The sequence below is a fragment of the Corythoichthys intestinalis genome, chromosome 9 (assembly GCF_030265065.1).
Source record: "Corythoichthys intestinalis isolate RoL2023-P3 chromosome 9, ASM3026506v1, whole genome shotgun sequence".
Classification (NCBI taxonomy): Eukaryota; Metazoa; Chordata; class Actinopteri; order Syngnathiformes; family Syngnathidae; genus Corythoichthys; species Corythoichthys intestinalis.
In genome coordinates this window covers 3,803,786-3,816,298 of record NC_080403.1, presented here as the reverse complement: position 1 = coordinate 3,816,298, position 12,513 = coordinate 3,803,786, and the positions used below count along the sequence as shown (strand labels likewise).

Below are 12,513 nucleotides of genomic sequence, written 5' to 3'. Positions count from 1 at the left end.
TTTATCCTAATGGGTAAATCCCGCTTGACATACGACCATTTCGACTGACAAACCAGGTCCTGGAATGAATTAAATTACTAAGTAGAGGTACCACTGTATATGGCATTTTATGACTGTGTAATCACAGAGACTAAATTAAAACAGACTCTTTTAGGATCAGAAAAAAATTTGTTTATTATTATTTATTATATATATATTTTTTAATAATTGGCAGAATAGCATATAAAAATTATAAATGTGCAACTTCAATGCAAAGAAGTAAATAGTAAATTAGTCAATTGAATGTTTCAGTCCAAATGGTAAATCATCACACCAAATGCTCTTGTGGCATATTTTTCCAAAAACATTTGGTTAATCTTCTAATTGTGACACTTTGGGCATTCAACTTGTGCATTCAAATTTGCCTTTGCATACATTTTCATATGACAAAGTAACAAACATAACGTTATGGTTGGCAGACGTGCACGCAGACACGATTTGTAAATGTGACCATATGTGCGACAATTTACGCAATGTGCACATTTTTACTTCAGACTTCTAATTAGAAACATCAGAAGACATAGACATGATGAGAAATGCGCTTGAATGGAAGTCAAACTCCTCTCCTCTCCTCTCTCATTCAATTGGGCCTGCAAGATCAAAGTCTATTTTTCTTGAACGATCTTCAAACAGCTTGAAATCTGGATGAGATTAGATTACAAATAGAGGTGAACTCTCTCTCGCTCTCTTTTCCTCTGTATATTCACCCTTAAGACACTCCAAGATGAGTCCAAGCTTGCCCTGTTATCTCTATGGTGGAGTGCTTAGTCTATTAGTTGAATCCTGAGAAAGTAGAAAGAGGATCAAAAATCCATGATCGAGGATAATCCAAAAAGTTGCACCCAAGTAAGAAAATTATCTCAAAACACACACACAAAACCCGCTAAACACTTACTGAACTACTTAAACAAAACTTTAAAAACTAATTAAGCACCACCACACAGCAGGTTTTAAGTTATTGTGGTATTTAGAAACTCCATTTTTCTCCAAATATGACGCAACTATTGTGCTAACACATATTCCATTGTTTACCCACTATACTTCTGGGGAAACAAGCCAGGATGTCTGTGCTTCGCGGTTTTGGGTGTACTGGAGAACATAATAGTGCTACGGATGCATGTGCACAAGATGTTGTCACTTGATAATTACCAGGTTGCTTTGCAAATGAGACTCAGTCCCCTATTACCTTACACAGAATTAGGTTGAACAAATGAATGAAAATATGGTGAAACTTAATCAACCACAATTTGATGTGGTATCATAACCACTTGTCTGCTAGGGAACTGGTGTAAATGTAATAAATTTGCTCCAAGTTCAAATTGTGGCCATCATGAAATCTGATAACGGCACTGCACTTAAAGATGCGTTTAGAAATAAAAATTTTAAAAAAGCTTTTCACGTTGGTTGTCTTTCAAGTGTTAACTACTAACATAAGGTTCAACAATAAAAATGTATTTAAAACCACAATCCGAAAACAGCAAACGCTAGCGTTCTACAGCTTCACTATGATCGCTTTCCGAGCAGCTACTTAAATTATAATTCCTGGTTCACGGTCACATCATCTGAGAGGCATAAACAAGACAAACAATTCAGTACTGCTGAAATAATTTCTAATGAGGTACGTGGGATACTGACATGGCATGAACGTTTTGTTGAGCTGTGGTCCATTTTCCAAATATAAAGCCAAAAGCTTCCAAACAATCTTCTCATGAACAACATTTTAAAATTGTACACACTCAAGGCAACACGTCAGCACAAGGGCATCGTCACATCTTTACTCCACCTCGTTGCGAGTCTGAACACGCACAGCACTTCTTTCCCTCTTATCATGAAGCACAAGTTCTGCTTAGTCAGTTAAAAGAAACCAAAACAAATGTGTGTGAATTATCATGTAAGAGACCCCCAGAGGATGGGCACGGATTAAAAACAAAAATAAAACTGAAGCATCCCCTCCTTTTTCTATAAATGGCTTAATTGGATAGATGTCGTGAAACGTGAGAGGGAGAAAACAACCCGAAACCCTCTGTTTGGATTTAATCCCTGAACAGTGGCACTTTTATTCTTTTCACTTGTTGAAGTGCAGAGGAAAAGCTATGACAAGACTGAAAGCTGCTGCTATTTCTGAATTCGCACTTCTTAAAGCAACACTTAATAACTTTCAGTTTTCAGTTATTTTGGCGGCGCCAATGGACGAAACCGGTAGTTTTGCTTAACTGTCACCATTTCCCATGACGACCTGCGCAAGTGACAAAAAGTCCTGATCTTCTGGTCGCTGGCAGCTAGTTACCCTAGCATGTGCTTTGTAAAATAATTATTTCAGTAAAAAATCATATTGCTCATACAGTGGTAAGCAGCCTGTCTCCCATGTATAATGGAAATGAGACAAAGTGGAACCACAAAAGCTGCCTTGATATGGAACGGTAGACTGTGACCAACATAGCAGTGATTAAATCACACACAAAGATTTAAAAGAAACTAAAGACATCTCTGCACAGGCTTGTGTGAAAAGAGAGTGACCAGACCACATATTTTAGGGAAAATCTAACAAACCTGTTTTGCCAAATTAGCTACTGAGCTAATCTGCAAAATGCTTTCAGCCGCATGGTTTCATTGGCACGACTACAGGTTTATTTTATGGAGTGAAATGTAGATTTGAGCTGTGTATTTTCACAACTACATTAGTGGGTTCCGTTTTGGATCTGCTTGAAGACAGGCGACAAGAATTTGGAAAGCTTCAATTCACTCATTTTTTAATAACATCCACATTGTTTAACAGGCCAAATAAAAGCGGCTGCTCAAATCTACTTTTTCCTCTTCTGCAGGGTATAATATAACAGTTGATAAAACGTACTGACACGGTTTCCTATAATATAGGCCAAAACTGCTCATTTGACTCCTTGACCACCATTGACGGCAACAATTAACCAGATTTGCCGTTTTTACATTGGCCATGCAGTAACTTCAAATTACCACATATAAAACAGTTGTAACGCTTTGACGTTTTTCATGAATGAAGTCAGGGCTCCGGACTACGACCAAATGGTCGCATTTTGCAATTAAAATTAGAGCCAGTACAAGTTTTTTTTTTCATCTACTTGCACATGCGCGACCAGTAACATTGCAGGTTTTTTTTTTCGTGTTGTTGTTGTTGCAGACAAACTCCTTCATGGTTAAATCCATTAGTTGGTGGTAATGTAACTTGCTTGATTTGCCAAGGGAAAATCCAAAAGAAGAAAAAAGTGGAGGTGGGCAATGTGTGGAACGGATTGACACAAGGGAGGCAACAAGCGATGGCGAAATGTGAAAGATATCGCCAAACAACGGGGGCGATGCGACTGCAGCGGCAAGCGACACAAACCGCCCTCTGTCCATGCGTCATCGCTCGTCGCTGATTAGCTATGAATTTGGAGGGCATTTTACGATTCCGCTCAATTCTGAGCGCCAACAAATTTTCAAACTGCAGCTTTTTTATCTACGTCCCGAAAATCAAGCCGAGAGCTATCATAAAGTATGTGCTGGTCACACATTGCTAAAATGATGCGCTTCTCCATGTTGACAAAGTGTGGTGTGTGGAACCTCTTGGTACCTCACGATACGATACGGTTTGCAATACAAAGCTCACGATAACGATGATCTGACGATATGGCGATACAATGATTATCGATACACTGGTCAAGAAATTGTTCTAGGATATTCTAAAAACAACAAAAAAACAGAAAAACAAGCTTCTCCTGTGAATTGGAATGGGTTTATCACTAGTAGACATCCAATCCATTTGAACTGGGAGGGTGGCAGCGAATGAACGAATGCCATCCCTCCCACTTCAAACGCATTGAACGTCTATGGCTGTCAGTAGCAGCCAATGCCAGGACATGAGGCATTTAAGGTCATTTACCTGTTGATTTTCAGTTACTTCCTGTTGATTTTGGGGTGTTTTATGGGTCACTTCCTGTTCATTTTGTGTTACAGAACAGGAAGTGACCTTGGAATCACCCAAATGAACAGCAAGGGACCTATAAATCCCCTGAAAATCTGACAGAATGACTGTGAATGCTCTGGTTTCGAATTAACGAACGTTCTCAGTCTAAATATTGGGTGTCTGGCACTGTCAAGGCAGCTTTAGAGTTAACTGAGACACTATTATGGTGGAAGATTTTGGTTGCAACTTCTTGGTTCCTTTTTCGGGTTTTTTTGCTCCCAACCCCCCCCCCCCCCGTTTTTTAGACATTGACACCTTTTTAAAAATGATATCTCGATTCTTGCAGGAGCATATCGATAAACTTTTGGGACACAAAGTATCATGATATATCACCACTTCGATATTCTGTCACACCCCTACAGTTGACGGCGACAGAAATCGAACAAAATTCCCATGTTATCCTAATTTATAAATAGTATACTGTTTGATGTCATAACCAATAGAGAATAAAATATAGATTCATAAATGTGTAGATTTATGCATTTATTATAAAAGTATCGGTTAATTACAGAAAACTTTACATGTCGATTTACAGTGTGCGCCCCTTAATCTTCTGCTTGTGCCCCTAAAACTTCAAGTTAAGAGCCACTGTGCTCCCAAAAATATTAGTCTGGAGCCCTGGAAGTTATTAGCTCCCACTGACGGCAATAGATGTCAATTTTGACTGGGAGCAAAAGATCATTGACAGCCCTCCCAGTCCAAATTAACAGTACGTCCATTGTATTGCTGTTAATGGCACCGAAACATGATGTCTATCACTGTCAATGGCAATTTTTTAAATATATATTTAAATATATAATAATTTTTTAAATAATAAAGTATCTTTACTTCACCTAACTATCCTAGCACCTATTATAGTAGGCAGAACAATTAAACATTTTTCCACGAGATGGCATAAGGTACATATTTAACCTAGGTATCCACTTTCTCTGCCATGAGATTAATCGTTTACGTAAATTATAGCACTGTACTGTATTCCCCATTGGGGCAGGGTTATTAAAACAATGCTAATGTTTTGCAACTATTCAAATTCAGTCTGACTTGACAGAGCATGATAGATAATGACAACATATTACAACAGAGAACACTTGAAGCTTTCAGCGCAATGTGTCAGACAAACAACGTGAAAAATGAATCAATATTCACTTTTTCTCAATATCCTAAAATGACACTAGAAGCCAACGTAAACAACGTAGCCGACAGCGCTGCAGAGCGTTATGCTCGTTTGAACGTACGCATATTCCACATTGTAAGGATAGTTCGAGGGGAATGCCAAAACACGAATAGTCATTCAAATACAAAACTCAGTTGTGCCATTACGACGAAATGCGAAAGCATCGATAACAACGTGAGTATTAAGAACACTTAAGACCACTTGGAAGTTGCAAAAACAAGCAGAAAAATATCGACGAGCCCACCAGTCGCCCCCGTAAGAAAAAAATGCCTTCCAAGTTTACCTTCGTAGCAGAGTATGCCAATGTTGTTGTTCATCTTGTCCAGATACTGGAAGTTCAACAGGTCCATTTTTGTCAGTAGCATTTATCGCGTTTTCTCCCCTTTACAAGATTACGACAAAAAGCAAAGTGGCTGGCTGTTCTTTTTTCAGGCTAAGTTAAAAGGCCCAGCCTCCCAACTTTAGTCTCTTTAGTAAACAAATTCAACCTTGATAGAAGAAAGTACGCTTAAAAATTAGTATGGAGAAATACTTGGCAAACGTAGGTAATAATGACAGTTTGTAGCGCCAGTTCTGCTCACAGCCAGCTGTAAGTAGACTGCACTGACACGCAGGCTATGTTGAGTATGACTCTCGATTGGTGCTCAACACACGCACACACAAGTGGATGGAGCCTCAATCTGTGACGTCACGCCGATGCGGAAGTTCCCGAATACTGCTTTCTCTCATTGGACAACAGGTGGCGACAACGCAGGATACCAAAAACAACTGTGTTGAGGACTTTATAATAGTATGCAGTATATAAAGGAATACATGCTAGTCATCCCCCCCCCCCGGTATTTTAGGAGCCAACAAATTTCCATAGCGCTTGGATTCATTAATGCTTGGGGTGAGCTGATTTTGAACTGGAATAGTTGCCAGCCAACTCCAGAGCACGCGTATTCAAACTCTCAGTAGCACATGCATACATATGGCAGAAACAAGGCTGAACAAGCAGTTTCTGCTCTTGCACCACTCTTTAAAAAAAAAAACTGCTGTATTCTAAGCAAAAAGATCTGGTGTGTTTGATAGAACAATATGTCTATATGCTGCCATTGGAGAGTCATGGTGCATTAAGCCCCCGAACTATTTTTAATTTGTCCGTTTTACCCTGGAGACCCCCGTTAACAGACGTCGCGCAACCGCTTTTGTTTCAACCAAGCCATAAACAGAAAGCAAGTATATATATTTATCACCGTATTCAAAATGTCTGTCATGTTTTGTTAAACTCGTTAATTGATGTCTAATATTTACAGGGTGTTCCAAAATGGTTGACCCCATTCTAAATGCCCATACCTCGGAAAGTACTTGATGGATCTTAATGAAACTAAATACACTTTGTGTTGAAGGTAATAGGTTTTATTGCTTAAGTTTACAAAGAAAAGTACAAATATTTGTTGGTTCTATGACAGATTTTCATAAATGTTCAATATGAGCGCCGCCTGTGACTCTGCACACGTAGAGTCGGTATTCGAGCTAGTGCCAAACCCGCTGTACCATGTCTTCGGTAACAATTTCCAGTGCAGCTGTAATTTTCTGTTTTGTTGTTTAGTTGGTGCCTTTTTTTGCAAAATTTGTGAAAAAGGCACGATGCATTGTCTTCGGTGACTGAGTCCGAGCATACTCTAACATGCAAAATGCCTTTTCATTTGAAGTGAACGGCATTTCTTAACCTGAAAAGAAATGACAAACGTTACACACAAAAACGTTTCTACACAAGCTGTGAAAATTTGAGGTCATTCCAACGAAAATTGTCAACATTATTGGCCTACGAAATGTGGTCAAACATTTTGGAACACGCTGTAGTTTAAAAAAAAAAAAAAAAAAAAAAAACTTTAAAAAATTATTCATTTGCATATTTTAAACTTTTAAACAAATTTACGTCAAAATGAAAAAAATAATGTCTGTAAATAAGTCACGGCTATCGCTTAATTGTATTTTTTTTTGTTACTGTCGCATTTTCCCCCAATGTTTTAGATGATAAATAATCGATCCAAACAAAGAAAAAGTGGAAAAAAAAAAAAAAAAACACTTAAAAGGGTAAATATATGAAAAAGAAAATCTTGACCACTCCTTGATGTCTGCGATTTCTGCATCGCGACACTTGTTGTATTACCATGTTTCACCCATAAAATCCCCCCAAAATTTGGCTGTGGCCATTCACAGCTGTGTCTTGACACTCGGTGATACATAATACATGGAGTTTTTGGATCGAAGAGAGGTTAGTACGCAATAATATCGCGTTAAAATCATGGCGTCTTTAGTTATGCTCTCTCATACTCTCACCTCCTGATGGGGTTTTGCTGTTTAATTTATTTTTAATGCCCTCCAGTTCCAAATTTTACTTCCCCCAGAAAATTGAGATTTTAAGTTTTCCAATGATGTATCACACATGCATATAAGTCAATTTTGAAATTTGGCCAAATTGGGAGCCTCAGAGCGGAACTTCAAGTCACCTGAGTGGTTTCCGCCATATACTTATTTTTAGAAGAGGAAAATAAAGTAACAAGACATGAAATGAAGCAAAAAGAAGAAAAAAAACCTCCATCTGAAGTCTTGAAAAACGGTAAATTTTTTAAGACTTGTTTCTTTTTAAATAAAAAAAGTTTATTTTGCAGCAGAAGTGGGTAGTAACACGTTACATTTACTCCGTTACATTTACCGTAATTTTCTAACTTCGAGCCACTACTTTTTTCCACTCATTTTGAATCCTGCAGTTTGTAGTCCAGTGCGGCTTTTTTGTTGATTTATTTGGATTCATTGGTAACACTTTATTTGACAGTGGCGTCATAAGACTGTAATAAGACAGTCAAAATTATGACATGATACTATCGTGGGCATTTATGAATGCTTATGACAGATGTCATTAAGTGTCGTCCGGCAAATTATATCACTAACTCCATTTATGTCCAGCTTGGATCTTTTACATCCATTCAAAACTGAGATAATTTGCCGGAAAACACAAAATGACATCTGTCATAAGCATTTATTAATGCTCATCGCAGTGTCATTTCATAATTATGATGGTCTTATGACAGTCTTAAGGTATTACTGTCAAATAACGTATTCGCAAATACCATAACTAGCAATTAATGAAACAACTGGTAACAACAGTAACTGAAGAAGTAATTAGCACAGAACATGAAGTTTGATTGTTATTTACTGCTGTCGCGCTGCAATGCATGCTAGGAGGCATGTTGGGCGACAACAGTGTTGACAGCAGGTGGTAGCAGAGGTTGACTGTCTCCTCCATCATGATCATGATGGCCAAATGAAGCTTCTTGAAGCAATGAAGCTTCGCAGCCAACTGGTTCAAAGTTTCATAGTGGTTCATTTGGTCTTATGACAGTCTTATGGCACTACTGTCAAACAAAGTGTTCCCAAATACCATAACTAGCAATTAATGAAACAACTGGAACAGAAACTGAAGAAATAATTAGCACAGAACATGAATTTTGATTGTTATTTAGGTTGACTGTCTCCCTCAAGGGAGCAGTGATCGCCAAATGAAGCTTCTTGAAGCAATAAAATTTCACAGCTAATTGGTTCACAGCTTTATAGTGGTTCATGTGGTTTTATGACAGTCTTATGGCACTACTGTCAAATAAAGTGTTACCAAATACCATAACTAACAATTGATGAAAGAACTGGAACAGTAACTGAAGAAATAATTAGCACAGAACATGAATTTTGATTGTTATTTAGGTTGACTGTCTCCCCCAAGGGAGCAGTGTTGGCCAAATGAAGCTTCTTGAAGCAATGAAGCTTTGCAGGTTTGGTTCAAAGCTTCATGGTAGTTCATTTGGTCTTATGATGCCGCTGTCACATGAAGTGTTACCGGCTAATATCTTTTGGTGGAAATATCCTATACTACATTGAGGACAGCTGTGGCTTATAGTCCAGTGCGGCTTCTTGAAAGGTGGAAAAGCGCTATACAAGTATAACACCATTTACCCATCTATGAACAAATACAGTTTTTGTTTGGTGGCCGGCAGCTGATAGTCAGGTGTGCCTTATAGCCCGAAAATTACAGTACTTGAGTAACCTTTTGAGAAAAGTATACTTCTGTGTAGTTTTACGAATCCATACTTTTGACTTTTACTGGAGTAGATTTGTGAAGAAACGCTACTCTTACTGTGCTATTGGGCTACACTAGTCGTTACATTTTTCCTCTTTAGTCTAAATATTAGATTTTATGTCTTTTTTTTGCCAGAGATGCCAACAGTGGGTTTCACCAATGAGCTGTCGCAACAATAATCACACGACTCCATTATATCAAACAGACTCAAGCTTGCCCTTCTATGATCACGCCAGCTTGTAATCACATCAATCAAAAAATAAGTATTTGACATAGAGCACTGCCGTCAATGTGAGTCGAAAGCGCAGAATTTCACTACCCTCCCGGTTTTTATTTGGCACGGATTAACCAAGGAAAACCGGAGATATAATCCTTTTATTTTCATAATAGGATATATGTTTTCTCCAATAGTGAACACTAATGCTCTTTGGACATTTCTGTGTTGCTTCATTTCTGTATTTTTTTTTTTTTCGTGCCGTAATGCAATGATTGTGTTTGTTTGTTTGTTTTGTATTTCTTTGGCTTAATGTGTTTGTGTAATATCCTATAGTACAGTATAATAATAACAGTTCATATAGATAACTTAGTGTTGAGAAAAAAATACAATTGTTTAAAAAAAAAAACAACAACACCGTAAGGAGTTACTCACAATGTTACTCATAATGTGAGTATTGTTTTGCGAGAGTAACATTGTTTTGAAGTAACGCTACTCTTACTTGAGTAAAATTTTTGGCTACTCTACCCACCTGTGCTTATTTTACAAACTGTTACAGATCAATGACAAATATTCTTATGTTTGTGTACAATGTTTACAGGCACCATTAGCGCACAGCATTTTCAATCAATTAATGGTAATCTTGGTCAATCAAGGAAATGTGTATAAATGTCCATTCCTAAAATAAGTAAATGCATTTTACCATAGTGTGGGAAGTGTACAAATTCAGGTTGTCATCATTTGTGCATGAAAGGAATGAAAGGGCGCTACAGGATCGATGGGTTTCCCGTGCCACCACACATATGCACTGGGCATGCTTGATAAATCCCCAAGGGCCTCAAATCTCAGGGATGTTTTATGCACAAGATCAGTCTCTCCAAACATAGGCCGATCCGATGAGCGAGGGGAGGGCAGAAGTTGGGTACTTAGGGTTTGTAGAACAGCAGATGAATGGGGTTGGGGGTAAAGTACAGGTATAAAGGACAACATCATATCACAAGGTTGAGGGAAGGGATAAATGAATATAACAATGAATTCTCTGCTTATGGTCCTGACAGGAAAAGGAAGTTGTATGACTTCAGAAGTGAGAAGCTTGGTAAAAAATTCAGTCAGAAATAATTATATAAGATTGTTGATAGCTTATAACCATTTGCGATATTACAGGGTAAATATAAATGATTTTAATAACCCCTCAAAAATGATGAACATAAACCTGTGATGATAAAACATTGTATGTGAAATATCCAATATGACAATGACTAATGGACGGAAGCTAAGCAATCCAGTCTTAAATTCAAAAGTGTATGTCTGCTGCCCTCTAGGGTCCATAATGAAAATGCGGATTATGAAGGCAAAAAAAAAAAAATACTTTGATTATAAATTAAAAAAACATTTCATATATACAGTATGTATATAAATATATCAAATAAAAAATCCATTCATCCATTTTCATTGTCTTGAGCAAGGACGCCTCGACTTCGCTTCCTCATTGTGAAGAAATCAAAATAAAACAATACTGTACACAAGATATAAATAACATTTTTAGCGTGATTTCGGATTAAGGGATCAACCAAAATGCATTGAAACATACAAAAGATATGGGCAACATTTTTTGAGGAAAAATAAACATCAGCAAAAATCTTATTTCAAGGCCATATCACCCAGCTCTCGTAGAAAACCTTCTACCATCTGGTTCACTAATGAAATCCTAATTCCATGACAGAATTTTAATGTCCTTCTCATACAAGCACGAAATGCACCTCTAACTTATCCCATAAACACTCCTTTAACAACTCCCCTCTGTCCTTGTACATAAACATTACACATCACCATGCCACAAGCCTCTCTATACTCCCTCTCATTGCCTTCTCCATTCAAGAGTGATCACCATTTGCATTACCTTCTTCGACCCTTTTTATTGTGTCCACTTTCACACACTCTCACGCCCTCAGTTAGAACAGAGGGTCTCATTCAGTACCTTACAGCTGCAAACTACCACGTTCCATGACACAGATTGACTTCCAACTTGTTCCCATAAAAAATAAATAAATTAGATGAAGTAAATCACCTGAAAGAAAATCAGGGTCAAATTTGTCAACCACGGTAAAAAAAAGTACCATACAGCAAAACTACTGAATTTTAAAAACCCTAACAGGGTTATCAAGGGGATAAAAAGAGCAATACTGTCACAAAGAGGAATTTTAAAGTTAATGTGTGGAAGCAAGCCTTGCTACAAAAGATAAAAACCTGAGAAAAATGTAATCTCCAACATTATTTATAATGTCCATGCCTAGAGGATGTCGCAGCATGATATCAAAGGACTACATTTGCCTAACGGGAGCTCCTCAATTCACTTACTTAAAAGGTTCCAAGGTGCACACTGTATACTGTATTGCTATTGTCTAGTCATAACAAAGTATACAGTGCTGGCCAAAAGTATTGGCACCCGTGCAATTGTCAGATAATTCTCAATTTCTCCCAGAAAATGATTGCAATTACAAACATTTTGGTAGTAATATCTTTATCTATTTTACTTGCAATAAAAAAAAAAAAAAAACATAAAAGAGAAAGGGGAAATAAAATTAAATTATCATCATTTTAAACAAAACTCCAACAATGGGCCGGACAAAAGTTTTGGCATCCTTTGAAAAATAATGTGATGCTTCTCTAAATTGTGTAAATAACACCATCTGTTACTTACCTGTGGCACATAACCGGTGGTGGCCTTAACTAAATCACACTTGCAGCCAGTTAAAATGGATTATAGTTGACTCAACCTCTGTTCTGTGTCCTTGTGTGTACCACATTGAGCATGGGAAAAGGAAGAAGACCAAAGAACTGTCTGAGGACTTGAGAAGCAAAATTGTGAGAAAGCATGGGCAATCTCAAGGCGACAAGTCCATCTCCAAAGACCTGAATGTTCCTGTGTCTATCGTGTGCAGTGTCATCAATAAGTGTAAAGCTTGTGGCACTGTGGCTAACCTCTCTAG

At 37.7% G+C, this 12,513-nt stretch overlaps 1 protein-coding gene across 2 annotated transcripts in view; it reads right to left on the bottom strand.

Annotated features, from left to right (window-relative positions):
• Positions 1–12,513, bottom strand: part of vgll4b (vestigial-like family member 4b) — a 105,753-nt gene that overhangs the window by 44,820 nt on the left and 48,420 nt on the right. Inside the window, exon 1 of one of the 2 annotated variants that reach the window (XM_057845292.1) lies at positions 5,476–5,849. The exons of the other annotated variant lie outside the window; for it this stretch is intronic. Within the exon in view, the coding sequence (XP_057701275.1) occupies positions 5,476–5,557 (82 nt within the window). The 5' untranslated portion in view covers positions 5,558–5,849. Of the gene's footprint in view, positions 1–5,475; positions 5,850–12,513 lie in introns of those variants that run through there. 2 annotated transcript variants of the gene reach the window in all.